This window comes from Hevea brasiliensis, chromosome 9 (assembly GCF_030052815.1).
Source record: "Hevea brasiliensis isolate MT/VB/25A 57/8 chromosome 9, ASM3005281v1, whole genome shotgun sequence".
In the NCBI taxonomy this organism is placed as follows: domain Eukaryota; kingdom Viridiplantae; phylum Streptophyta; class Magnoliopsida; order Malpighiales; family Euphorbiaceae; genus Hevea; species Hevea brasiliensis.
In genome coordinates, this window is record NC_079501.1 from 3,777,401 (window position 1) to 3,803,258 (window position 25,858).

A 25,858-nucleotide genomic window follows, 5' to 3' on the forward strand; every position below is an offset into this window, starting at 1 on the left:
ATATTACACAAATGAATTAATATTTCATATATTTACTTTATTTTTTCATATATAATTTATACGTTACCGACGTCTTAGAAGGAGATTAATTCATCCACGATAGCCTCCACTTCAAGGCGGCAAAAAGTTTGTTGCAAATATGATTTCAGCTGGAGGATTACATGAAAACGAGTCATCCGACAGGGTCTTGGCAGCCATATTACAATGTCTCCTCACAAAATGAAAAGCTTTCTCGTCGTGATCCTTAGCCTGCTTTATTAGAGTTGGTAGTAAATAATTTATACATGAAAACTAGTCATCCGACAGGGCCTTGGCAGCCATATTACAATGTCTCCTCACAAAATGAAAAGCTTTCTCGTAGCGATCCTTAGCCAGCTTTATTAGAGTTGGTAGTAAATAATTTATGACTGTGATTTCTGTTTGTAATTTCTTTACATTAATGTTTTGTGATTGAAATTTGATTTATCGGCTATATATATATATATATATATATATATATATATATATATATATATATACTATTATTTTTTAAGTGAAATTAAAATTTTAATTTTTCATAGATAAATATGATATTTTTAGAGAACGTTTCACTGTTAAAAAGCTAATCCAACGTGAGTATGATTAATTTCTGAGGATTTAACCTAATGTCTTATACTTGTCTAACTATAGCATCCGTATGTCTATGCTTCACATAACCAAACCACCTCAATCTCTCTTTTCTCAACTTATCCTCAATTGACATCACTTCTACCTTTTCTCTAATACTCTCATTACAGATTTTATCTAGTATAGTATGATCACTCATCTACCTTGATATTCTCATTTCTGCAACTCTTATATTAGACACATACGACTCTTTTAGTATCCAACATTCACTACCATATAATATGGCCAGCCATATGACTGTACGGTAAAATTTTCTTTTCAATTTATTGAGAATCTTGCAATCACATAAAACTCCCGTGACATTTCTCCATTTTAACTATCCGGCTTTAATCTTATGGCTAACATCCTCCCCACATCCCCTATGTAAAAATATATTGCTTCTCAATTCTTATTTGCTTTAAATGTGGGATAAATATACAATTCACAATTCTTATAAACTTTTAATAAATTACATATTACGTCTATGTATAAGAGAAGATATATAATTTTGAACTTAAACTTTCATTATCATACGTTGATAATAAATAAAAAATTAATATATATATATATATATATATATATATATATATATATATATATATTTATAAAAGAAGTTCTAATCCACTAAAAAATATTAGCTTGAACTTAACTTATATCATGTTCAATTAATATTTGAATCGATTGAATGAGTGGCTTTTTTATTTAGTAGCTTTTTATTCATCTTTTTTAGTTTATAAATTTGAATTGAATTAAATTATCGATTTAAATAGTCAATTTTAATTTAATTGAATTCATAGTTGTGTAAAAACCAGAATCAGTCTCTTTCAAACAATTTTAATTTGACTTCAGCGTAAAAATTATTAATTAAGAGAATTAAATTAATTTATAAGTTCAAAAAATATGCTAATCTCTTTATAATAATTTTGGAGCTTATAAAACTGAGCATGAAAGTTAAAAAAAAAAAAGCTGATAAGATTAACTTTTTATTTTGGTGTTTATAAAATCTATATTTATAAGCTAGTTTGATCAAACATTTTATTATAACATTTTCATTTAATTAATTTTACTATAAAATTTATTTAATATTCTTTTTAGTTATTTTAATAATAAATATACTTATAAATTATTTTTTTATCAAATAAATAAAGTATTTTAATACATAATTAATTAAAATTTTAAGTACTTATAAATTCAAATTAGCTAATAAACACTGCTATTTATAAGTTAATTTTTATAAGTTAAATTAAATATTTTCAAATTTTAATTATAAATTTAATCAATTTGATTTTGATCCCAATATAGTCAAATGAATGACAATAAAAAAGGTTCGAGCGAACTGTCACAATCCATTACACAACAACTGCTTTTGTTTTATGGATTTTCATTGGCAGTACATTAGTCCCAGCTTTCCCAGCTCTAGAGGTGGTCCTATCCCAGGTAATTGCCCACCTAAAGATCGTTTCCATTTCCACTTCGAGGAAATACTAATCAAATTCGAAGAAACCTAAAAAGGACTCTATAATATTGGTTGGTTAACAAAATTATTTTTCTAGAAAAAGATTACTTGAATGTTGGCCGCCCCTTGTTTTTTTTTGTAGAAAATAGAGAGAAGAAAACAACACAACAGCTAACACATCCTAGATATGCAGCCCCACTAGTATCATGAGGTATCCATAATTGAAGCTCAGAAGGAGGATAATTAATTAGCCATTGATAACTTTTGAGGAAAATTTGCAGCTATCTAGTTGCAGGGTGTAAGAATTCCAATCTCTACTTTAGAATTCCATCTACCACTGCCAAGATGGAATTGACAACGTTCAACTGTAATCTTCCTGATTCCAAAATTCCATGCTAGTTTTCAGACCTTCAAAGATAACCCAGAACTTTTTCCAATAATCAGTATATATCCAATAACCCAATTTCCCTTATCAACTCGGATTACACTTCCATAAGTGAAATCAGTCGCTGTCATCGAGTTATGTTTAAACCAAGCCGTAGGAGGAGACTTCCAACTTATCCGTCCAACTTCTTCAGCTGAACATGGTCTCACTTTTTGGGATAAGGTATACGATTTTTAGGCAAATGGTAAAGCTGAATCTGTTGGATTGATCTCCTTGCTCTTGAGGGTGTCAAATGAAAGTCGTGCAAGATGTAGGTGCAGCGTTTGTGTGTTGTGCTTGTGTCTACGGACGTACGGCGCAAACGGGCACAAGGTGAGTTTCTAATGGGAAAGACTTGTAGGGAGTTGAAATACTGCGTTGAATGGACGTCGAGGCTGTTGCAATCGTGCATTTCTGCATTTCTCAGGCTGCAAGGCAAACCTCTTTTTAGAGTATTTTTGTGATAAGATTAGATCCGATCTATTTTTTTTTATGTGATATTTACTTTAAATTTTTAAACAATAAAAATAAATAAAAAAAATTATCTATCTATTAGCATGATGAGCGCGATCGCTTTAAGGAGACTATCAATAGATGTTTCCACAAATGATGATGATGATATATATATATATATTAATTATGGTGTTTAATTACTGTAATAAAGAATAACAATTTCAGTCCAACACGATTATTCTAATATAGTGACATATGAAGTCCGCTTTCAAGAAAGAAATTTGTCTGGTGTCCTCCAACATGTATGACATAAAGCTTAAAGTTATTAACGAAAAAGTTTTGATGGTAATTAATTAAGAATGTTGCAACTAATTAACGATGTTGACTTACATTTGTTGGCATTACTCTTCTATGGTCTTTTTATAATTCAAGCAAAGTGTTTATGGGAGCTTAACTCATATGAACATGAATTTATCAATTATTAAATTAAATTTTTATATTTAATTTTACATATATTTCAATGCAAATATCAAATATAATGATTATCAAACTCATTCTCATATGATTTGAATTTATATCAAATACACTCTTCAAGCAATCTCTTTCCAAATCTCAAGTAATTAACCAAGTGGCCAATAGCTTTCTTTCCATACTTGAAAAAGTTCTTTAATATTTTAAGATTATCTAATACATACGAAACAGGTTTATAGTAAATTAATATATCATTTCAACCCATGATGGATTAGTGCTCCCAACTTTAATATTTTTTTTAATGTCTCCTAAAATGACAAAAAAATCATAAAATACATCTGTTTTAACCGTTTAATGTTAACACGTGGAAGTCATTAAGCATGTAATTATTTTTAACTTGTTGCTAATTCTTACATAAATGGGGCCGTTTGTGGAAGAAATGGAGACAAAGTGATTGGATTAGAACTTTAGAGGTGGAAAGGGAAGAAAAGGTGGTATAAAAATTGAAGTCCTAATCGATCCATGAACCATTAGACTACTAAACACTAAAAGTTGAGAGTTGAGTGGCGGTTGTATTTTACTGGGGAGTTAAACTTCGCTGGTGAGATTTTATTGGAACTCCGCCTCCACAACCGCCCATCTTAGAGCTGGCCGTGGATTAGTTTTAGGTCAGAATCACTGTTTGGTTTCATGTCTTGATCTGATTTTGATTTAAAATGATTTCGATTTAAAATAATTTCGATTCAGGATAATTTTGGTTTAGTCTTATATATTATAAAACTATAATAAATTTTTACATATTATTAATTTAGTTTCTAATACAAAAAAAAATTAAAATCAATATAAATTTTAAGCTAAGCGGAAAAAAAAAGAGAGAAACACGTTTTTTAATTGAATTGATTCTGATTCGAAATCACTAATTCCGATACTAGTTCAAGAAGTCTTTCTTGAACCAGTCTAAGATCTAAAATCATTAATCGGTTTAATTTTGAATTTAACCCAACCAGCCCTTAACTGAATCTAGCCCATCTATGCATGAAATTCTCAAGTGGCTAGGTGGTTACTATAGATTGGAATAGTCATACCCACCCTGTACTTTCCGTGAACAATCACAATTATGGGCTACAATATCTTTAATGCCAATTATGGGCTAGAATATCTTTAACTGGGTTTGTATTTAAACCTCTAAGCCTGTTGTAATATGCTATGGGTCTCTCACAGTAACGGCCACAAGCCTTTTTTAGAATCCAATTCTATCTTTTGAATAAAAAAAAAAAAAAAAAAAACAAGTACCAACTGAACTGAGCCATCAGCCAACTGATGGCTGAAATCTAAATTTTACTATTTTATGATGTGGATACTTTCTCGAGGACAAAAATCTAAAGCCTCAATAAAGCAAAAGACTGGACCAAACCTACAAAAATGAAATGACTTGGTTACCTCCATGATAAAAGGGTAAAGTAGACCAAAAATGAGCCAGCCCACATAAATGAGTGGGCTAAAAATGCTGATCACAAGTCACATCGACTCAACGACCCAAGTGAGGGAATTGCTAGATGTTTTGGACACAGGTGTTTACAGTTCATTGGCTCAGAAAATTTGAACAAGAATATCGTGGACAGATTTGCGAAGAGAAGAAGAAGAGAGAATTGATGAATGAAGGTGATAGAAAAGTGGTCCTCCCAACAATTCCCATATGATAAGGTTAACCAATAATTGGCCTGTCCAGAGGGCAGGCTGGCTCGACAAATAAGGAGTTTAAGTTGCTGCCTGCTGCATGCATACTAAGGAGTAAGACATGGGCACATGACAAGATTATTACAGAAGCCACACGCCAATTCTCGATGTGGAGCGGAGAATAGAAGGGAATGAAAAGAGCCATTTACTAGACGAGAGCCACAAGACATGCTTGATTTTCTTTAGATATTTTCTTTTTCCTGTTTTCTTTTTCAGGTTAAACTTTTCAAGAACATTATTAGTATGGGCTTTATTCGAATGCCACCCCAAAAAAGTCGCCATTAAAATGGCTTTTGGAGGCCACGATACGCCACCATAACAATTAGTGCTTATGTGGAATTGGCGGTCCATAGCATTGGAAAGAATAAATGTCAATTTGCCCTTTAAATTTGCCAAACGCCATTAAATTCAAAAGTTTACGCGATAAGTTAATTTAATTTAAATTATAATGTATATGTCAGAAATAAGTAAAAATTTTAAATTTTAAATCATAAATTATATAATTATTTTTAGATAAATTATTTAATAATTTATAATTAGTTTTAAATTTTTTATAATATTTACAACTTCTCAACTTAAAGCAAGTTTATTTTTCTCAAATATATGCTTTACGTTATTTCATTATTGTATTTGTGGGTTTGGTCCAGTCTTTTTATGATTTTGGCTGTTAATTTTAGATGACAAAAATTTAGTAATTTACCATTATTCATATCTCATACTTTTATCAGATGGTGATTGAGTGAGACTTTAACCTGAAATTATCGCTATTTAAAGGATATGAGAAAATTAATTAATTAATTAGGTTAGATTTGATTGATATAATATTTAATATTTTTTTAATATAAAATGAATTATTGAATTACTATTAGTCCCTAGATATTTTCAAATTCAATAGGGAGAATGGGCCATAGATTTAACTGTAAATATGAGAATGGACTTAAGTAAAATTAGTAATCGACGCATATATATGTGGGATTATGGACAACAAAGTAGCAATATATAGAGTGCATACGAAATTTCAAGTACTTTAATTTAATATTTACATCATATTATTTTTAAAATATAGGCTTAATAAAAAAAATAAAACTTTTAAATTTTTACCATTGTAACCATACTACAAATGTAGTGAAAATGACTAGAATAAATTAAAAAAATAATAACAAATTATAATACAGTTTCTAAAATTTTATTTAATTAATAAAATAATCTATTAATTTAAATTTTATATTTATTTTTTTATTTATAATATAAAATATATTTAACATTATTTTAATTAAAATTTTGGATTAAAAAATATTTTTATTGATTAAAATATATTTTAATATAATAAATAATTAAAAATTATATAATAATAAATAAATATAAAATAATCACATTATAAATTTTTTCTGTTATTAATTATGTAAAATAATTAAATTTTAATAAAATAATATCTTTTTACATAATAATAAAGTTTATTAATTTAAATTATAATTTTTTTAATTATTAATATGAATTTTTTTTAATCATCAATTTATTATCTAAATATTTAGCTTTTTAAATTAATGAATAATTAATATAATTTTAAAAAAATTAAATATTATTTTATTTATAAAATTATGAACAATTGTTTATGATTATTGTACATTATGTTGGGTCTGTAACTTTATTTTATTTATTCTTTTTTTTTTCCTTCTTCCCAGGCACCAAATGCTTGATGGGAAACTTTTACAAGTCAAGATGATGACGCCAGCATCAACCTCTCGCGGGAATTTTGAAAGTCCTTTGTCCCTATATTGACCTCTAATCAATGCGATAATCGGCCACTTGAATGCCACGATCTGCCGATACCTTTTTGCCACGTGTTGTCCCCACAGCCGAATGTGGTTGCTCTCTACTTGACATAAAAGTGTCAAGATGCGTATCTCCATTTGTATGTGCGTCTAAGGAAACAAATGGATGTTAATCATTTGATTAGTTATGTGAATTAACTAAAGAGTAAATTAGCGAATGGTATTAAAATTCATCAGCATGCGTGGCTCGTGACGGCTCACGAGCTGGCTTCTGACTGTGCAGAACGGAAACAGAAGACAAAATATATAAAGGGGATTTCTTTTTTCAAATTAATCTTTAAATTTTATAAAAATCAATCAGATAAAACATTTAGTATGATCATCATCATCCGATAAAGACCACCTTACCACGATTGTGGGCAGTAGTGGTCCTGGCCATAGGAAGGGCATATAATATCTAGAAAATATAATTCAAAATCAAAGGATCGGCTTTATGGGCAAGATTGGAGCACATCGATTGTAGGACCCTGAAAATTATAAAATAAAAACAATAATAATAATTATGGAGATTGCTGGTGATGGTCTCTGTAACCACTAACCGGAGTAAACAACAATCGACAACTTGGTTTTGCAATTGCAACCATTTTGGCATTTTCTTTCATCCTTCCTTCTTACTTCAACTCCAAAACTTTACAGGTAATGCAAAGTTAGATGGCCCGATTTGGAAAGGCTATGGGGCTTGACCTGTCCCCATTTGCCCATATCTCTCTCCGCTGCTAACTAGTGGCGCACTTCACCTTAACGTAAATATAGTGCTTCAGTGATGTGCTTTTTATCAGAAAAATAACGATTTTTCTCCTTTCAATGTGAAATTTGTGGATTTTGGCATTAGAATTTCCCGGCTGAAACAAAAGAACAACGAAAAAATTTTCTCTTTGTTGCTTTTGTTAAAATGCTTCATTGAATATATTAATTAAAAAATATTTAAATTAATTTTAAATTAATTTTAATATATTTTAATTATAAAATGGTTAAATAATTAAATAATGAATACATTTATTATGAACTTGATTTTATGTTTAATTAAATAATAAATACATAAATATCAATAAAATTACTATAAATAATTTATTATTTAACGGCGTTTAAAATAATGTTCTTTTTTAATGAAATAATGCTTGCCCAAAAAACGTATTTCAATCATTAATACACGAAACAGGTCAATTAATTGCGCGGTTAAAACCGGAGCCGTGTCGGAACTCGGAATAATTATATTTATTTTCCTCCGTTTATTTCTCACGAGAAATCCGATGTATAAAAGGCCCAAAAATCAACAACTACGGTTTCTTGCGATTTTTTTTTCCAATTTTTTTTTCCTTTTTCCTGTGCAGAGAGTCTCCTTCTGCTCTCTATAATGTCACAGTAACCCCTTCAACCGCACGTTTATCTTCCAACAAATTTCTATCAGCTCAGCTAATATCAGCTCTTGCTCATGTACATTTAAAATCCTCCATTCTTTCCTCTTTCTTTTGATGTGAATATCATTTAGCTCTCTGAGGACCTCGCTGCATTCTACCTCTGCTGGAGACGTTTTATGGAGAAGTTTTAAACTGATAGTTTACTGTCAAGTTTTTTTAGCTTCTGGTCGTCTCTTTGGTGAATTTCTGTTCACTCCTTTTTTAGTACAGTTTGATTTTTGTTGATATTTCTTAAATCTCAGCTATAGTGAAGAGGTGTGATCCCTAAATTCGTCGAAATTAAATTTGGCATTTTGGAGATTTAGAATTTCGGTTCAAGGTAATATCGATTTTCTTTTTTAGTTTATTTCCACACGAGCATCGAAAGTCGATCTATTTTGATTTTATAGAAAAAAATGAATTTATTTGTTTTCAAACGTTTTAAATTTATTTTTGTAAAAGTCTATGTTGGATTTGGTTTAGTGGGGAGCATTAAACTATTTGTTTAATAAATTAAAGTGTTGTCAACTCTATCATTTTTTAACTATTTTTAGAATATTTTTATTCTGAGGCCAGTATAGGACTCTGAGTAGTAATACTTTGGATAGTGGACTGAGATCTGTTTGATTTTTCGTTTCTGTAGCTCTTAAATATTTAAGCGTTGCCCATTTGTGGTTTTGAAGGTGGCTATGGTTGTTTCAAGGCCATCTTCACTATCTCATGCCATTGAAAAACATGGACTTCACATTTTATCTATTTCAAAATTAAGTTTGTCCGCATAGGCGGAAAGAAATTATGTTGAACTAATTTATTCGGAAACCAAATCCGTCACTGTAACAGTTAGATAATTGATGTTGAATTTTGGACTAATGTTGGACAATGATAATAAGACGGGATTAACTTTTGTTTTTGAAACACAGTCCTTGGACCTGAAAATTGAATAACGAAGATTCCAATTAATGCAACTTGTTAATTCTCGAGGATTTGGGTATGGGAAATGCGTTAGTGATCAAATATTTGTTATTTTTGCTGGATCAGTGAGAATTATGAGGCAAATTTAATCGAGGAACGTGGAGAGAGTTTTGAATTTTTTGAATTCATGTTTCAACTTTCTTATCATCATATGTGAATGTATGCATTGTGTTATTGAATCACATTTCATGGTTAGAAGTTTGTTGCTGGATCTCTTGTTTTCCACTTACTAGCTGAACTTTCGCATTTAGAAGTTCTTCCCATGATTGCCTTTATGTTCTCGTTGCAGGGAAAAACTGCCTCATTCTATGACCGCTACAGAAGTAGATGCTTTTAGTTTCATTTCATTGAACTATGTGGCCTTAGCTGTAGCCAGTATCTGAGCTGAAGAGATGCCATTAACCCGCAGTCAGCTGGAATGAAGACCTTACAGGTTTGTTGTCTGTATCCCCCTACTTCTGTGCATATGTTGCTCCTCTGTGGCTCTTGACAAATTTATTCTCTCATAGTTGCTTTGTTTGTTGGTTTCTGGGTATTCATTTTTCTTGGCTGGGAAAACATTGAAATCTCAACTTCACTACGTGCCCTTCTAACACTCTCTTTCGCTCTTCCTCTCTTCTTTTCCTTCCACAACACACACCCCACCCTGCTCTTGAGAAACATCCCTCATTCAATTTGTTTCCTTGTGCATTGATCCCCAAGCTTCATCTTTTCAACATTTACGTTGCATTTCTGACAGTTGCCTTCATTTTTCCTTTTCTCTTGGATCTAGCCATTGTTAATTATAATTTAGCTTTGCCACAACAAATGCTACTTTGCATACTCTAACACTGACAAGTTCTATTAACCATTAGCAATTAGCAATTATGCGGTGCCTCCAGCACTGCTATTTTTATTGTTGACTAACACCAGAAGACAGGGGAACCAGTATGGCTAGCCAACTCATGACACTTTTTGCAGGATTTCAATAAATTTTTCTCAGTTAATGGATTCAATATGCGATCAGAATTTTCTCGTATTTCGTTTTAGGCCTTCAAATCATTAAATTCCAATATTTAAGTAGGCAGCAAGCAATGTAACTTCTTAGTTGTTCTTATTCATGTCGAGTTCTGGAACTAAAGCTTTTAGAATGTAACAAGTTAAACTGTCACTTGCCTATCGGTCTTATTTATTTTGCTTCTTCGAAGTAAAAAACTACCACTTGAAAGTTCTGTCACTTCTTAGTAAATTGAGGAGAACATTTTATTTCATTACAGAAGACCCAAGAAGTACAGTCCTCAACCCAAGTTTCACAGGACTCCCAAAGTGACCAAAAGAACAATCACACAACAGAGGCAACTGTAGCAGACTCTGGTTCAGTATCTGCTTCAAGTAATGATAGCCGAAAGGTTTCACGCCAAGATATTGAACTTGTAAGAGAACTTGATCCTTCCTTGGATTTTCTCTTCATTTGCTTATTATTTTTTTTCTCTATGTCATGTCCCCGCCCTCTTAATATTGATCCCAAAAGAGAATGATTAATCTGGTTTTGTTTTCCCAATAAATTATATTAATGGCTTTTACAGGTCCAGAATCTTATAGAGCGCTGCTTGCAATTGTACATGAATAGAGATGAGGTGGTCAAAACCCTCTTGACGCGTGCGCGGATAGACCCTGGATTTACAACACTAGGTAGGCTTCTTGAACATTTTTAGTTGGGCTTTGTCTTTTAGGTGCCTCAAACCAATTGTTTGAACTTGTGCTGATTTAACATTTTCCATATGCTATTCTTAGCTAAAATAATGTATGTAAGATTTTCCATAATAGACATCTCCCAAACCGTATCTTGATTTTTCAGCAATAATTAACCATTAACCTAATTATTCTTGTGGTGAACCATTGGCAGTTATTTTATTTGTTGAACATTCTAGAAAGTACCAGCAACAAATTGATCTTATTTTCTTTTTTCTACATTCAAGTATCCTACGCTGATATTTTCCTTCAATATTCTTCCATTTGATTTTTAGTATGGCAGAAATTGGAAGAAGAAAATGCAGATTTCTTCAGGGCCTATTACATAAGGCTGAAACTGAAGAAGCAAATTCTCTTATTCAATCATTTGCTTGAACATCAATATCATCTTATGAAGTTTCCTGTACCTACGAAGGTTCCTTTGGCCCCCATACAAAATGGGATTCATCCCATGCCCGGTATGTTCTAACTTTCTAGTAAAGTGATTGTGGAAAGCAAATGGTTTCGCTCATGTTAGGACAAGAGAATGCAGTGAGTTTGCAAAAACTATTTCTTTACTTCAAACTGTTTTTTTGCTGATCTCTGTGTTAGTTTCATGGAAAATGTGATGGAACCTATTGTTGTAATAATGTTTTGGGTCCTTTTAGTAACTTCCTAACGTTTAGATGCCTTTGCATGTATTGCTATCAATATCTGCATGCTAAAGTTGAAAATTATTACCATATTTGCTTCCCTTTTTGTTATTTCTTCTCACATTTTCCATTTGATCCAATTTTTCCCTTTATGTTGGATCAGAACTGTCATGGATATTTGAAGCGCTGCCATTCATCTTTTTGTGCTAAGTTGTCTTATTTAACAGAAGTTCTGTGGGGCCTGAAGGTTTTATGTTTCTTTTCATTTTTAATCATTTTTATTGTTATTCAACATCACTTCTTTGCAGTGCAGTTAACAATTTACCTATGGGATACCCTGTCATGCAACAACCTCCAATGCCAGCTCCAGGTCAGCCCCATATTGATTCCATGGGCTGTGGAATATCAAGCTGCCATGTGGTCAATGGATTCCCTGCTCCAGGAAATTTTCATCCCTTTCGGATGAATTCTGGGAACAAGTGAGCATTTTTTCACTTCCCCTTAATCTTCTTGAATTATTTGTAATGGTACTTTTCCTGGTTGCTGCCACCACACACCCCCTTCAAAAATAAAATGAAATAAAATTAAAATATAATCTATGCATGAATGTGCTTTTCAGATTAACAATTACTTTTAGCTGATGAGCAATTTAATTGATATTTCTGCAGTATCATCTTGTTTTGGTTTCTGTCTAAACCTTAATTAGTAATTACTTTTAGCCGTTGACCAGTTTAGTCACTTTTTTCTGTATTTATTCATGCATTAGACCTCTCTACAAATACACCCTTAAACCTTGCAGATTGGAAGGAAAAGGATCCTTTTAGCTGACCCCAACAAGGCTAAGATTGAATATTGGTTGAGTTGTGTTTTAATGTTTGCCTCATTTATGTTTATGTTTGGATAAGTATTATAGTACAGCACGTATAAAGAGTCATTAAAGGGAAAAAAAAAAAAAACTAATTTTTGGTAAATGTGTGCTGGTTCCTAACAGCATACTCTCTCTTTCAGTGTATGTGATATGTTCCAATAACTTTGGCTTTATCATGGACAAAATCATAGAATCTTAGTGAATTATGTATTTAGTTTTCTTGCTTTTATATTGGTTTTCATTTTGTAAAGAAGTTACAGCTAAGAGGTGCTGCACCTATCTCTGTAGTTTGGCGATGGAAAACAATACACCTGATATGGCTACTGTAGTTCCACCAAGCAGTGCCATGTCATCCATGTCTGATATGCCTGTGAGTCCTACATCAGTGGCATCCAGTGGTCACTTTCCGTTTGCTGCATCAGAAATATCAGGAATGGGAGTTGACATATCAGCACTTGATACAGCATTTACATCTGATGTGGCCAGCTCAGTAGGATTGCAGCTTGGATCAGATGGTGGGGCTGGTACCTCCGGATCATTAGATCAGATTCAGTGGAATTTAAGCCTCTCCGACTTAACAGCAGATCTATCAAACTTGGGAGGTAAATTGAAGATATTTTTTGTAAATTCAGTTAAATGCCCTTGAAAGTTGTATTATTAGTTATTGAAGACATCTTTTCACATAAAGAAAGTGAACTTTTGCTACTAGTAGTTGTTTATAATATTTTGTTATGAGTATTAAGAAAGCAGCGATATCTTCTCCGGGAAAGAAATCTGAGTGCCCGCATAAGTTGAAATTTTTATGTCATGGAAATAGAAAGAGATAATTGAAATATCCAAGTTTTTCATGCTCCTTCACCCCATTTTGTATGAAGAACAGTTTATCGCTCCTAAATTGTTTGAGGCTAATTTTTGAAGTGTTGCCAGATTCAATTCAACTCAATGCACCCTCAATTCCAATTGGGTTGGAGTCTGTTACCCTTTCCTCTAGTCTTCTCAGTTTAGTTCATTAACTATGTATTAGAACTGCATTAGCTTCTGAGTCTGCTATTTCAAAGCAAATTTACCAGACTGTCAACAGGAATGAAGGCAATAAAAATTCAACCACTAATATATTGTGCATGACTGCAGAACTTTTGGTTAGTTGCTATGGCAAGGTCTATGCTGCTGCTAACTAATTCTGGAAATCTCACATTTTTCTTATAATTTTTTTTCTAGGGTTTTTATTAATGCATTACCTTGGAATTGCTTGCTTTTTTGCAGATTTGGGAGCCCTAGGGAACTATCCTGGATCTCCATTTCTGCCCTCTGATTCAGAAATTTTACTTGATTCTCCCGAGCACGAGGACATAGGTAATGGGGATTGCATCTGTTGTATCTTTTGATGCATATATTGTTTTTTGTTCTGTTAGTTGATGAATGACTGATGAGTGTTTAATGATGGGTAAAACGTTTTTCTTTATTCTCCTATTGTTATCTTTATACCTACTGAAATAACTATAGATTTCTAGAAAATATATCATGCTAAATATTTATGATTCTAAGCGTGCATACACATTGTTGTAACAGTGGAAGAATTTTTTGTGGATTCTGTCCCTGGTCCATCATCCCAATCAGATGAAGAGAAATCCTAGGCTAAGGTGAGGTCCCATACTTTTTCTGGTCGAAATTTTTAGGATAGAATAAACTAAACATTTGCTATCCATTCTCTAGGAACAATGATATTTTACAGAATTGAACGTTTGTGTTACAGTAACGTAATTTATTAGCATGCCATGGGAAATAGTCCTGTTGTAATTTTTAACCCATCAATAAAGAAGGTAGAAGTGTAAGCTTATACTTGTTTTTCCCTTCATATTGTCAAAATGGAGAATTATTGAATGAGAAATGGTCAATAACCATGACCATGGATTAAATTTTGTGATAACGTTAGTAGTGTTGCTATTTTTTTGATATGTCGAGCGGTGGTTAATTTTTCTTCCAAGCTTTTAATACTCTTGACTTCAGATTTTATCTTTGTTTGGATAGAGAGTAAAAGGGGAAATTTTTTTTCCCAATTTTTCTTGTTTGGAAATTAAGTACGGAAGAGAAATGAGAAGAATAGAAAATAAATTTCATTTTTTAAATTCTCTTAATTGATTCAAAATATTTTCCTTCAAAATAGAGTAAAATGAAGAAAACTATGAAAATAAATATGTTATTTATATTGAAATTAGTAAATTTACATAAAAAATTAAAAATACAATAATTATTTATCCTCATTTCTTTTGAAAAAATTATATTTTCTTTTTTAAATGACATTTCTTTTGTATTCTAATAATCTATCTAAATAAAATTAATAAATTCATTTCTCATCCATGTATCTCATCCTCAAGCAGAGGCACCTCGACATTGTGTAATGTGGGGTTAATTGACCTCATTGATTTTTTTTATAAAATTAGCTAAATACTTGTACTGTACATAAATTTGATAGAAATTAATTTTTTATATTTAATTTAAATTTTAATATCTTATTTTTCATTAAATATTTTCTAATATTTATATATAATTTAATTATTAAAATTTGTGACATATAATTATAATATTTTCATTTTAATATTTTATTTTAAATCTTTGTCTAATTTAAATTTTCAATAAAATTATATTTTTTTATCACTTTCTATAATCCATTTTCTAACAAATTTATTAACACACCTATATTTTATTATTATTATTACTCATAAAAATAAATAAATAAATATTAAAAAATATAAAAGTATCATCAGTAAGTATATATATATCACTCATAAAAATAAACAAATAAAGATTAGAAAATATAAAAGTATCATCAGTAAATAAAGAATGAATACAAATAAAATAATAAAGATAAAATTAACATGGAAAGCTTATCTTACTATACATCTACAAATAATTATATTTGCTATTTTATTATTATTTTTTTTTATAGTTGGTGCTATATAATCTTTTGATTTTTGGATTTAACGGTCTCTTTTTAATATTTCAAAAATCAGGAATCAATAAAAATACAAATAAATTTTAAGAATTAAGATCAATAAAATTTAAATAGAAATTGAAAATAGAGCAAATCAAAAAATAATTTGGAAAGCATTAAATGATAGAAAAAATTTTAGTAATTGTAGTTTGATAATCCTTAAATGGCTCAAAATGCTTATTATTTAAAGGCAAGATAATGAAGAAAATTAAAAATAAATTTAATTCAATCATTAAATAATTTTAATTGAAAAAAAAAGAGTTGTACTATTAATTTTTCTATTCAAAGTTTGGTCATTTAATTGCCATAAGATATAAAACAATGACTATAAATTAAAAATCAATGACCACTAAATGTATTTTATTATTTTTTTAAATCATAAATTAATATGATTTATTAAAAATAAATTAAAACATTAATATAATAGAAGAAATTAATAATTAGCAAGGTAAATAGAATTCTATTTAAAAAGTAGCACATGACATTTTTTAAGAAAAATTTGACCTACTTTTATATATATAAAAGACACATATATTAAATAAAATTTATATTTTGATCTCATTAAAAATCAATTATGACTCACTAAAAATTAGTAATAAAAATTAACTTCATTCATTTTTTCTTTTAAATGGTTACAAAAAAAAAATTAAAATATAATCGAATTTTGATAAAAGGATGCAAATTAGAAAATTTTCAATTTCTATTTAAATTTTTATTATTTTTTCTTTTAATTTTAAAAAAATATTATATAAAAAAATTTTAATTAATATATATATTTTTTACCATTAACTTAAATTCTTGACTCAGTCACTGTTCTAGGCCCCAATATATTGAAAGAAAAGAAAAAGATCACGAGGAAAAACCTTTGAAAAGGAGTATGACATATGCTTGTATTGTGTTAATTTTTCTCATGTCAACCAACACCGACTAGCATGATTCTCCGAAGACGACTCCCTCGAGATTAAAAAAATAATAATAAAAGAAAAATATTTTGGTTCTCTTTTATTTAATCAATGATATATGATGGTTTTTAAAAAACCTTTTTTTTTTTTTTTAATTTTGAATTTCAATGCCAAAGGGCACATAATAATGGAAACCAATTAGGTGCATTGGTAATAGTTATGGTAGAAATGGTGGAGGCATTAAGCCAAAGGAAGTGAAATCAGCAAGCCGAGGCAGAATTTTAAATTAGGAGGGTTAAATTAAAATACATAATTTATTAATAAATTATTTATTAAAGTGTTAATTGAAGAAATTAATTAATTAATTAATGATAATAACTGTTTTATAGTTATAAAATAAAAATATTTAATTAATATAATAATAAAATAAATACTTTAATTTTTTTTTTAAGTTTGATTTGTTAAAAATTAAATGGAATTGCTATTAATTTAAAAATATAATGAATGATTAATATTGTGAATTGTTAAAGTTAAAATATATTAATGGCCTAATATTAAAAAATTTATCCAATTTATCTCAAATTTATTTCTTTAAAAAAAATTATGAGAAGCAAATTTAGTTAAAATTATAGATTAAATAAAATAAATAATATAGTTTAACTTCTAATATTATGAAATGGATTTTTTTTTTAACTTGAGTATAAAGATATTTTAGCAAGAAAAAATTTCTAAAATAATAATTATATTCCAAGAAGAAAGCTACTAATATTTTAAATTGATGAAAAAATATGAGAGAATTATGTTACATTTTTTTTTAATGATATTATCTAATAATTTAAATTTTAAAGAATATAAATCGGTAATTGTGGATTTATTAGATGAGAAAATGATAAAATAAAATAGAGTATAGAGCCAATAGATAATAACGATTTAGATTTTTTTTTATAGGTATAAGAATTTGTATTTCCTTGTATCATTCTTTTAATAAAGAGTTTGGAGTTTTTTTTATATAAAATTACTATTAAACTCACTTAAATCTTTTAAAACCCTAAAGGTCTCATTCTCATCAAAATTTAATATAATAATATAAAAAATTTAAAAAATGACTATTAAATCCTTAAAAATTTTTAAAATTTCAAGGGGGCACCTTGGCCCTTACATGACTCCGTCCCTGAGTGAAATGATAGTAGATGTCTGCGTTTAAATGCTTTTGAATCTTTTGTGGATCTAAGAAGTAAGAAAAGCATCGCCCTCGACTAGACCTAATTATTGGGTGGGCTTGGCCAAGTTTGGGTCAGACTTGAATGGTCCTATTTAGGCGAGACCTAGGTTACCTAATCTAAATAAAAGAGTTTTAAATTAAAAAATATAAACTAGTCTCTGGTTAGGCTTACTCGGGCTCACAGGTGTTGGGCTAAGCTGAACTGAGTAAGTTACGAACCTTTAAACAAGTTTCATCTCAACTCAATTATAAGTGAGAACATCAGTGCACAGGAAGAAGCACGAAAGAAACCAAATTAGCCATAATTTTTCTTCTATTTGCATCTCATTTTCATAAACAATCGGTAACTAACTTCCAAGCTCTACTGTTCTAATTTAAGCTTCCATAGGGCAGGCCTTGATGGACATGGATTAATGAATTTTTCTAATTATTTTCTTTATTTCTTTTCTTCAGTTGTTTCAGATAATTCGGCAACCAATGCTATAACTAGACAATTACAACTTGAGTCATAGTCAGAATTCCATGTGACTGCCCAGCCTCGAATGCTCTTTAGATGTTTTCTCGTGATCATCATTAGTTTGTCTGTTTAAAACTTTAGTCAGTGTCTGTATTAAACTTTAGTCATATCTGTAGTTAAAAATAATAGTGTATGTCGATTTTAATCACGAGAAAGTCATAAAAGATTATAGGGGTCATACACCATAAGAACTAGATTTCCTCCATTATAAGGTCTGTGCTAGGACTTAGTGCAAAACAGATAAGAAATGGTGCCTCAGCGAAAAATATAGAGGTGATTTCCTTAATGTCTCTAAGGACATTAATTAGATTCTGGAAATGAAATAGATTATTTTTTGCATGGTCTTAGATTTGTGTCAAGGTCATGGATGGGCTACATCCAAGAGGAAAACTGTCAAGTGGAGGAATCAAGTGATTGGGAGGATTAGATGACTTGGTGGAAAAGCTTGTCATGTAGATCAATGGAAAAGAGTTGATAGTGGAAATAAGGTGAATGGTTTGCGATCTAGTCAGGAGATCAGTTATGAGGTTGTGTTTTCCTTTGATGCGTTGGACCGTGTATTTATACTTGGATAATTAGTCTTTTAGTCTCAGCAGTTGCGGGTTAAGAGGTCTCAAAATTCTCAGAATGAATGGAAAACTAATGAAGGCACTGTCATCAATCACCTGCATATGGCAGGCATAAGGCCTGAGTTGAATACCCACTTTTGTGCAATAAACAATTACTAGCCCAAGGGAAGAATAATTAATTGTACCTCTCTTTAACTTAAGCAGCAAGGAGTTTCACGGACTAGGACTACTGAAGTATGGCTCCTCCCTGAGCCAGATCCTACTTTGACATTTAGCCTTGAATCATCTGGTCCTAACTACACTTATCTCCTCTGGCAAGATATTCAAGATCCTATGGATATGGAACAATAAGAAACTATTCGAAGTGCTACCTCTTTGAATCCTAAAAATAATATATTATTTAGAGAATATTAAAAATTAATTTAATATATTTTAATTGGAAAAACATTAAAATAATAAAATATTTTTTTAAACCATGTTCTTCAGTGTCAAACGGGCAAGGCTCAACAAATAAAGCATGTTGTTTTGGGAAACTTCCAGGTACCAATCCAAGTAAGTAAAAAATTGCATCTCAAAGTAAACCAAGTAAATTGATAGCCCAAGAAGAATACAAATTCATTAATTGAAAACATGGTAATCTGACCTTAATTATATATTTATGTCCTAGTCTTTTGTCCTGTAACAGTGAAGTCTGTGTCAACGAAAGACCATTTCAAAATTAACAAAACAGGAATTTTTTTTCTAAATCTAATAGCCTTCCAATTTTTCTTTTACTTAATATATTCATAAATTATATATTATATCGATTATTTCATATAAAATAATTATATAAAATGATAAATTAATGATGAACAAATATTTTTATATAATGAGTCTTAAAAAATTATAATCATCAAATAATTTTTTTTTGAATTTCAATAATTATATTTATATATTTATCAATTTACAAAGTCACGCCAATCCTTATTCTTTTTACCCCAGGAAAATTTGTGTTACGTAAATTTCCTGGTGCTTCTGCTTCACTTCAGCCATACGTACACGTACAAGATTTACTATTCTTTCTATGCGTTCATCTCCTGGATATTTTCATCGTTAGTCAGCACTCAGCAGTGGACTTGGATATTTATCCTTATTTTTGAGTGCTTTAATTTGCTTTCTGATCTGATAATAACCATGGCTCATTTACTTCCCATCAAGTGGATAACGGTCCCTCTTCTGATCGGGTAAGAATAACAACTTTTAATCCATGCTTATCTTTAAAACCCTACCCATTATATGTTCAAAAAGTTCCTCAATTATATGTTCAAAAAGTTCCTCCTAAATCTTTGTGTGTCGTCCCTCAATTATATGTTCAAAAAGTTCCTTCTGATAATTGCATAAGTGGGGTTTCTTCATCTCCGCATATGGTCCCATGGCATATTCCATCTCTTATTATTTTAATTTAGAAGATGGGATTTTAATTTTCCTAAATATATTATATGGTTAAATAAAGTCTTCACAATTAATTTTAATTAAAATTAAAATTTTAAATTTCACAACTCACTCTTAAGATTACCGAAGTATTACTAAGTTAAAGTTAATTAATATATCTGAATTGTATTTACTAAAAAAGGAGATTTAGGAATTCGTTTGAGTATATGGTACAGCATTTAGGATTTGAATTTAATTAATTTTTTTTATTAAAAATTTAAACTAAATTTTAATTACAATTAAAATATACAAAATTCGCTCAATAATTAAATATTTGTCCACACTCATTTCCATTAATTCAATAGCATTAATTTACTTGATAAAAATATAAAGAGAATCATCAAGAAAAAACAATTTCAGTGCAAGAAAATTGATCTAAAAATACTCTTAATTGTAAAAAAAATTAATCCATCCAATAAAATAAATACTAAATGCTTTAAATATAAAAAAAAATTATAAAATTATAAATAAAAAAGAGATTTTTTTTTATTAATAAAAAAACATTTAAAAGAAAGAATAAGAAAGGACTGTGGGCCCACAAACCAATTTATGTCAAAAACAAAAGCCCAGCAATTGAAAATTTTCTAAAATTCAGCATTGCTTTGGTCAACTTTAATGGAAAAAAAATGACATGATCAATATATAATTTCTTGGAGCAGACCCTTTCTTTTTTTTGGAGCAGACCCTTAGTCCTTTTTTTTTTCTTCTCTGTGTCGAAAGCGCACACAGTAACTGCCACTGGAGTCTCTGTCTCTGTCCGCGAACTTTCTTCAGTGGACCAAATCTCTTTCTTCAAATTCAGTCATTGAACCATTCCTTTCCTTCATCATCCTCTGTAAATTAAACACATACGCAGGCTGAAACAAATTGCTTCTAGTTTTTCTCTTCTCTGTTTTCGCTATAGTGCTACGCTGCCGTTTCCTGTTTCCTTTTGCTCTTAGTTGCCGTTTCCTTTCTGAGAAAATGTTATTCCAACAATGACAAGAAGGAAAAACTACTAGAAAACGACCAAGTTGAAATCCGGTTTTTGTTGAATTGACTGGTGAGAATTCTTTCTTGATTGTTTTCGTTTTCATATTTTCTTAGCAACCAAACAGAAAGCTGTGATTCTTCTCCCCGGCCGCCTTTTTGGATATTTAAACTCCAATTAACGTGATATACATTTTCTACCCAGGTTTGGCTTTTGGACCAAGCGCAAATAACTCGTTCAAAGTCATGAGTATCAAGGGAAATAAATTTGTGAGGTTAGTTTGTATAATTGAGTGTAAATAACTATGTGATAATTTATGACTGTTTTGACGATTTTTATTTATTTTTTATTCATCAAACAATATGATCCGTGTTTTGATCTAATGAATAACAGAATTTGGCTTTGAATTGCTGGTACTGTGTATAACTTTTTTTGTTCATCCTCTGGGTTCAGAAACTGCATGATCAAGTGTGTACAGAGTAGAGAGCATCTTAAAACACATATCACTTATGATTCGCTTAACAGAATTTTTAGCCTTATTCACGATATACTGGAGTGTTTTAAGAAGATGGTTTTTTTTTTTTTTAATCCTTGATTGCACATAACTTTCAACTTTTTCTTGTGCTCAGCCACCGCAAATTTCTGATATTTTCTTTTTTATTCAGGTTTGAAGACTGGAAATCAGACAAATCCTATAGTTCAGAGCGGCAATACTCCATTGAGGATGGATTTTACGCAAGAAAAGTGAAACCAACTGCAACCGTGCTTTGGGATAGTATCCACCGACACTGGGAGATGGGTTCTGACAAGTTCAGACGCCTGAGAAAACCATCAAGCTTCCTCTCTTGGGGTGCTCAGCCAGCAAAAGAATCAGGCACAAGGAAGAAAATTCTTGATCCTCAGGGTCCATTTCTCCAGAAGTGGAACAAAATATTTGTGCTTGCCTGCGTGGTTGCTGTGTCCGTCGACCCCTTGTTCTTTTACATCCCAGTGATTGATGGCAACGACAAATGCCTAGATTTGGACAAAGCATTGGAAACTACTGCTTGTGTTCTTCGAACCTTCATTGATGTGTTTTATATACTTCGTATTATCTTTCAATTCCGAACGGGGTTTATAGCCCCTTCTTCTCGTGTTTTTGGAAGAGGCGAGCTGGTTGATGATCCTGTCATTGTCGCTAGAAGATACATGACCTCCAGCTTTATCATTGATGTCCTATCAATTCTTCCACTCCCTCAGGTAATATGTCCTTCTTCATGCTTAATAACACCAACTACGGATGTTGCCTTCAGCAATTTAAGGCAATTCTCTTTGTTTTTGCTCAGGTGGTAGTTTTGATCATCATTCCCAGCTTGCGAGGTCCTGTTTCATTGATTGCCAAGAACTTGTTGAAGTTTGTTATTTTATCCCAATATGTGCCAAGATTTATGAGAATCTACCCGCTATTCAAAGAAGTAACTAGTAATTCTGGAATACTTACTGAAACGGCATGGGCTGGAGCTGTTTATAATCTCTTCCTCTATATGCTAGCCAGTCATGTGAGTTTGATTTGATATATTAAAGTTACAATACTTGAAACAATTTCAATATTTCACTGCGGATTTCTGATTAACAATAAAAGAAAATTGTTCTATACCAGATAATTGGAGCCTATTGGTACTTGTTCTCAATAGAACGCGAACATGGGTGCTGGCGTACAGTCTGTAAGGCTCCTCAGTGTAATTCTACGGACTTGTACTGTGGAGAACAGCGTTTTGCAAACTTGAGCTCATTTCTGAAAGATTCGTGCCCTTTTATCCAGCCTGATGAAATTAAAAATTCAACTGTCTTCAACTTTGGAATATTTACTGATGCTCTAGAATCTGGCATAGTGGAAACATGGGATTTTCCAAGGAAATTCTTCTACTGCTTTTGGTGGGGTCTGCGTAATCTTAGGTCCGTAGATTTACCATTTCCATTTGTTAATTAGCTCTCAGGATGAACTCTTTCTTGAATTAAACCGTCCTACAGTTCTAGTCTTGTTGCTTACATTTTTCTTAACCTTCCTGTTACAGCGCTCTGGGCCAGAACCTCAAGACAAGCACTTATGTTGGGGAGATTATTTTTGCTGTTTTCATATGCATTGCTGGACTGGTTTTATTTTCGCTGCTTATCGGCAATATGCAGGTCATACTGGATTCTCCTATTTCAATGATTTTCAAATTTATTGTTTTAAGCCTATGCAATGATCTATTATACACAGTATTCACCTAGGCCTCGTACATAACAGCTTAGTATATATCTACATGATGGGGCTGTGGAATGAAAAATACAAATTTTCGGACTCTCTGTTATGGCAATTCTTTAGATGGTCTGCCATTGCAGCCTGCTGGATGCAACACCTCTCAAAGAAGCACACAAATTTTAATTTTCTTTCACCCTCAAAATGAAGTCATTTTAACTCGACCTTTAGACACTGTTCCACATTCTTTAAGGTCTTTAACTTATCATATATTGCTTTCTTGTTACACAGAAATATCTGCAATCCACAACTGTTAGAATAGAGGAAATGAGAGTGAAAAGGCGAGATGCAGAGCAGTGGATGGCCCACCGTATGCTCCCTGATAACCTGAGGGAGCGGATTAGGAGGTATGAGCAATACAAATGGCAGGAAACCAGAGGTGTGGAGGAGAGGACTCTAATCCGTACTCTTCCTAAAGATCTCAGAAGGGACATAAATCACCATCTTTGTTTCAATCTAATCATGAGAGTGAGGGCTTTCTTAAACCTTGTTTTTTCTGATATACACTTTAAAATTGATCCTACAGTTAGCTAAAACATTCACCAATTCTCTAGGTGCCAATGTTTGCAAAAATGGATGAGCAAATATTGGATGCAATATGCGATCGTCTCAAGCCAGCCCTTTACACAAAGGATAGTTTCATTGTCCGCGAGGGGGATCCAGTTGATGAGATGCTTTTTATCATGCGAGGTGACCTAGTGAGTGTGACCACGAATGGTGGAAGAACTGGCTTCTTCAACGCTGTTTATCTCAAGGGTGGAGACTTCTGTGGAGAAGCTCTTCTTACATGGGCCTTGGATCCCCATCCATCTTCCCATCTCCCTATCTCATCTAGAACTGTACAAGCTCTAATGGAGGTTGAAGCCTTTGCTTTAGTAGCTGAAGACTTGAAATCTGTTGCTTCCCAGTTTCGCCGTCTTCACCACAAGGATATCCAGCACACATTCAGGTGAGTCTTGATATCCAATGGAATTTCTTCTGCGGTAAACTGTAAGCTTAATTTCGCTACCAGAATTGTTATCCAATATTTTTTCATGGAAATTTAACTGTTGTGTGATGACAGATTTATGTGATTACTCGTTCATCTTGGTTCCAGGTTCTTCTCGGTGCAGTGGAGGACATGGGCAGCATGCTTCATACAAGCAGCTTGGCGGCGTTACTGTAGGAGGAAGCAAGCCAAATTCCTACGCCAAGCAGAAGACAGGTTGCAAGACGCTTTGGCAAATGAGGCTGCAACCACGCCTAGCCTTGGTGCTACAATCTATGCATCACAATTTGCTGCCAATGCATTAAGAAGTCTGAGGCAAAATGGGGGACGCACCTCTAGATTGCCACAGAGATTAGCATTGGTACCTGAGAAGCCAGCTGAGCCTGATTTTTCTGCTCCCCTTCGCTAGAGACTTAATACTTTTAAGTGAGCTTATACTAGTTTTTACTCGTATTTTGCAAGCTCAAATGCAAATGTACATTAAGCATGATAATATCATGGTTGTAAGCTTACATTCAATGTTTGCCACAGGCTTGATTACATATTTTGTTAGGCTTTTCAGGCTGAGCAGACTCTGTTTACGAATAGAACAATTTTTTAAGACAGTTTTTAGGTTGCTAATTTAAGCTTGAGAAAGAATTGAGTTTTTCTGCCAGTGCGAGGTTCCATCATTTTTCAGCTTGATGAAACCAAAATCATGGATCAAGTTGTCCAGCAAGAAGCCTATCTAGAGGGATCCAATATCAAATATAGATGGAACCCATATGAGTATTCCCAGCTTCAAAAGCCTTGTTATTTACCTCAAATTGTGAAGTGGAAAGTCCTGAACCTGTCTATTTATTTATTGACCGCCATAAATTTTGGCACTGAAACAGACAACTATTAGAAGCTTATTACAGTATAAACCTGAAATTCTCGGACACAAGTATGAAGTTGACATTTGCTTCATTTACTGTACGTTTATTTTGTATTTCAGGGGAACCCTTCCTGCAACATTATTTACTCCTCCACAAGCAGCAGTACCCGAGGCTTAAGGAATCCTGCGTCAACAATTAATTAATCAATTATTATTTGATGCAACCTTGTATGCACACAAGAGAAAAAGTACTTGCTGCAGTCGATGTCAGGTTTAATGGGAGGAAGATCAAAGGACAATCCACAATTCTTGGGAAGTCTAGCAATGCGACCAGCATCATATTTTATGGGTGACAAAACTTTCTTGAAGGCACCCGCACACAGCTTGCCTATCGGCCTTTAATTGGATGATGCAAGCAACTTCCTTCATCCGACTACAAGAAGCGGGTGAAGGTTGGACTGCTTCGTCCTCTA

At 31.6% G+C, this 25,858-nt stretch overlaps 2 protein-coding genes across 4 annotated transcripts; both read left to right on the plus strand.

Annotated features, from left to right (window-relative positions):
* The first annotated feature begins 8,277 nt into the window (after nt 1-8,277).
* On the plus strand, nt 8,278-14,473 carry LOC110670466 (uncharacterized). Of its 3 annotated transcripts, none has more exons than XM_021832526.2 (9): nt 8,278-8,614; nt 9,677-9,820; nt 10,644-10,799; nt 10,953-11,058; nt 11,394-11,576; nt 12,064-12,229; nt 12,907-13,220; nt 13,882-13,971; nt 14,188-14,473. In XM_021832526.2, the coding sequence occupies exons 2-9, from the start codon at nt 9,806-9,808 to the stop codon at nt 14,250-14,252; spliced, it is 1,095 nt and encodes a 364-aa protein (XP_021688218.1). In that variant the 5' UTR covers nt 8,278-8,614; nt 9,677-9,805; the 3' UTR covers nt 14,253-14,473. The 3 variants fall into 3 exon arrangements, with proteins under 3 accessions (XP_021688218.1, XP_021688216.1, XP_021688217.1); XM_021832524.2 differs by having other exon boundaries at nt 8,279-8,755; XM_021832525.2 differs by lacking the exon at nt 8,278-8,614 and having other exon boundaries at nt 8,775-9,820.
* A 6,471-nt stretch (nt 14,474-20,944) lies between these two features.
* On the plus strand, nt 20,945-25,155 carry LOC110670431 (cyclic nucleotide-gated ion channel 1). Its single transcript, XM_021832474.2, has 9 exons — nt 20,945-21,332; nt 21,465-21,534; nt 21,926-22,499; nt 22,586-22,798; nt 22,900-23,195; nt 23,315-23,426; nt 23,773-24,009; nt 24,096-24,490; nt 24,638-25,155. The coding sequence occupies exons 2-9, from the start codon at nt 21,506-21,508 to the stop codon at nt 24,936-24,938; spliced, it is 2,157 nt and encodes a 718-aa protein (XP_021688166.2). The 5' UTR covers nt 20,945-21,332; nt 21,465-21,505; the 3' UTR covers nt 24,939-25,155.
* Nucleotides 25,156-25,858: the final 703 nt, after the last annotated feature.

Bases quoted from the DNA above. Each gene is read 5' to 3' on its own strand.
- LOC110670466 (XM_021832526.2), top strand. The intron at 11,059-11,393 runs GTAGGCTTCTTG...TTTGATTTTTAG, and splicing joins CCCTGGATTTACAACACTAG to TATGGCAGAAATTGGAAGAA. The intron at 11,577-12,063 runs GTATGTTCTAAC...TTTGCAGTGCAG, and splicing joins TGGGATTCATCCCATGCCCG to TTAACAATTTACCTATGGGA.
- LOC110670431 (XM_021832474.2), top strand. From the start codon at position 21,506: ATGAGTATCAAGGGAAATAAATTTGTGAG. The intron at 21,535-21,925 runs GTTAGTTTGTAT...TTTTTTATTCAG, and splicing joins AAGGGAAATAAATTTGTGAG to GTTTGAAGACTGGAAATCAG. The intron at 23,427-23,772 runs GTCATACTGGAT...CTTGTTACACAG, and splicing joins TGCTTATCGGCAATATGCAG to AAATATCTGCAATCCACAAC.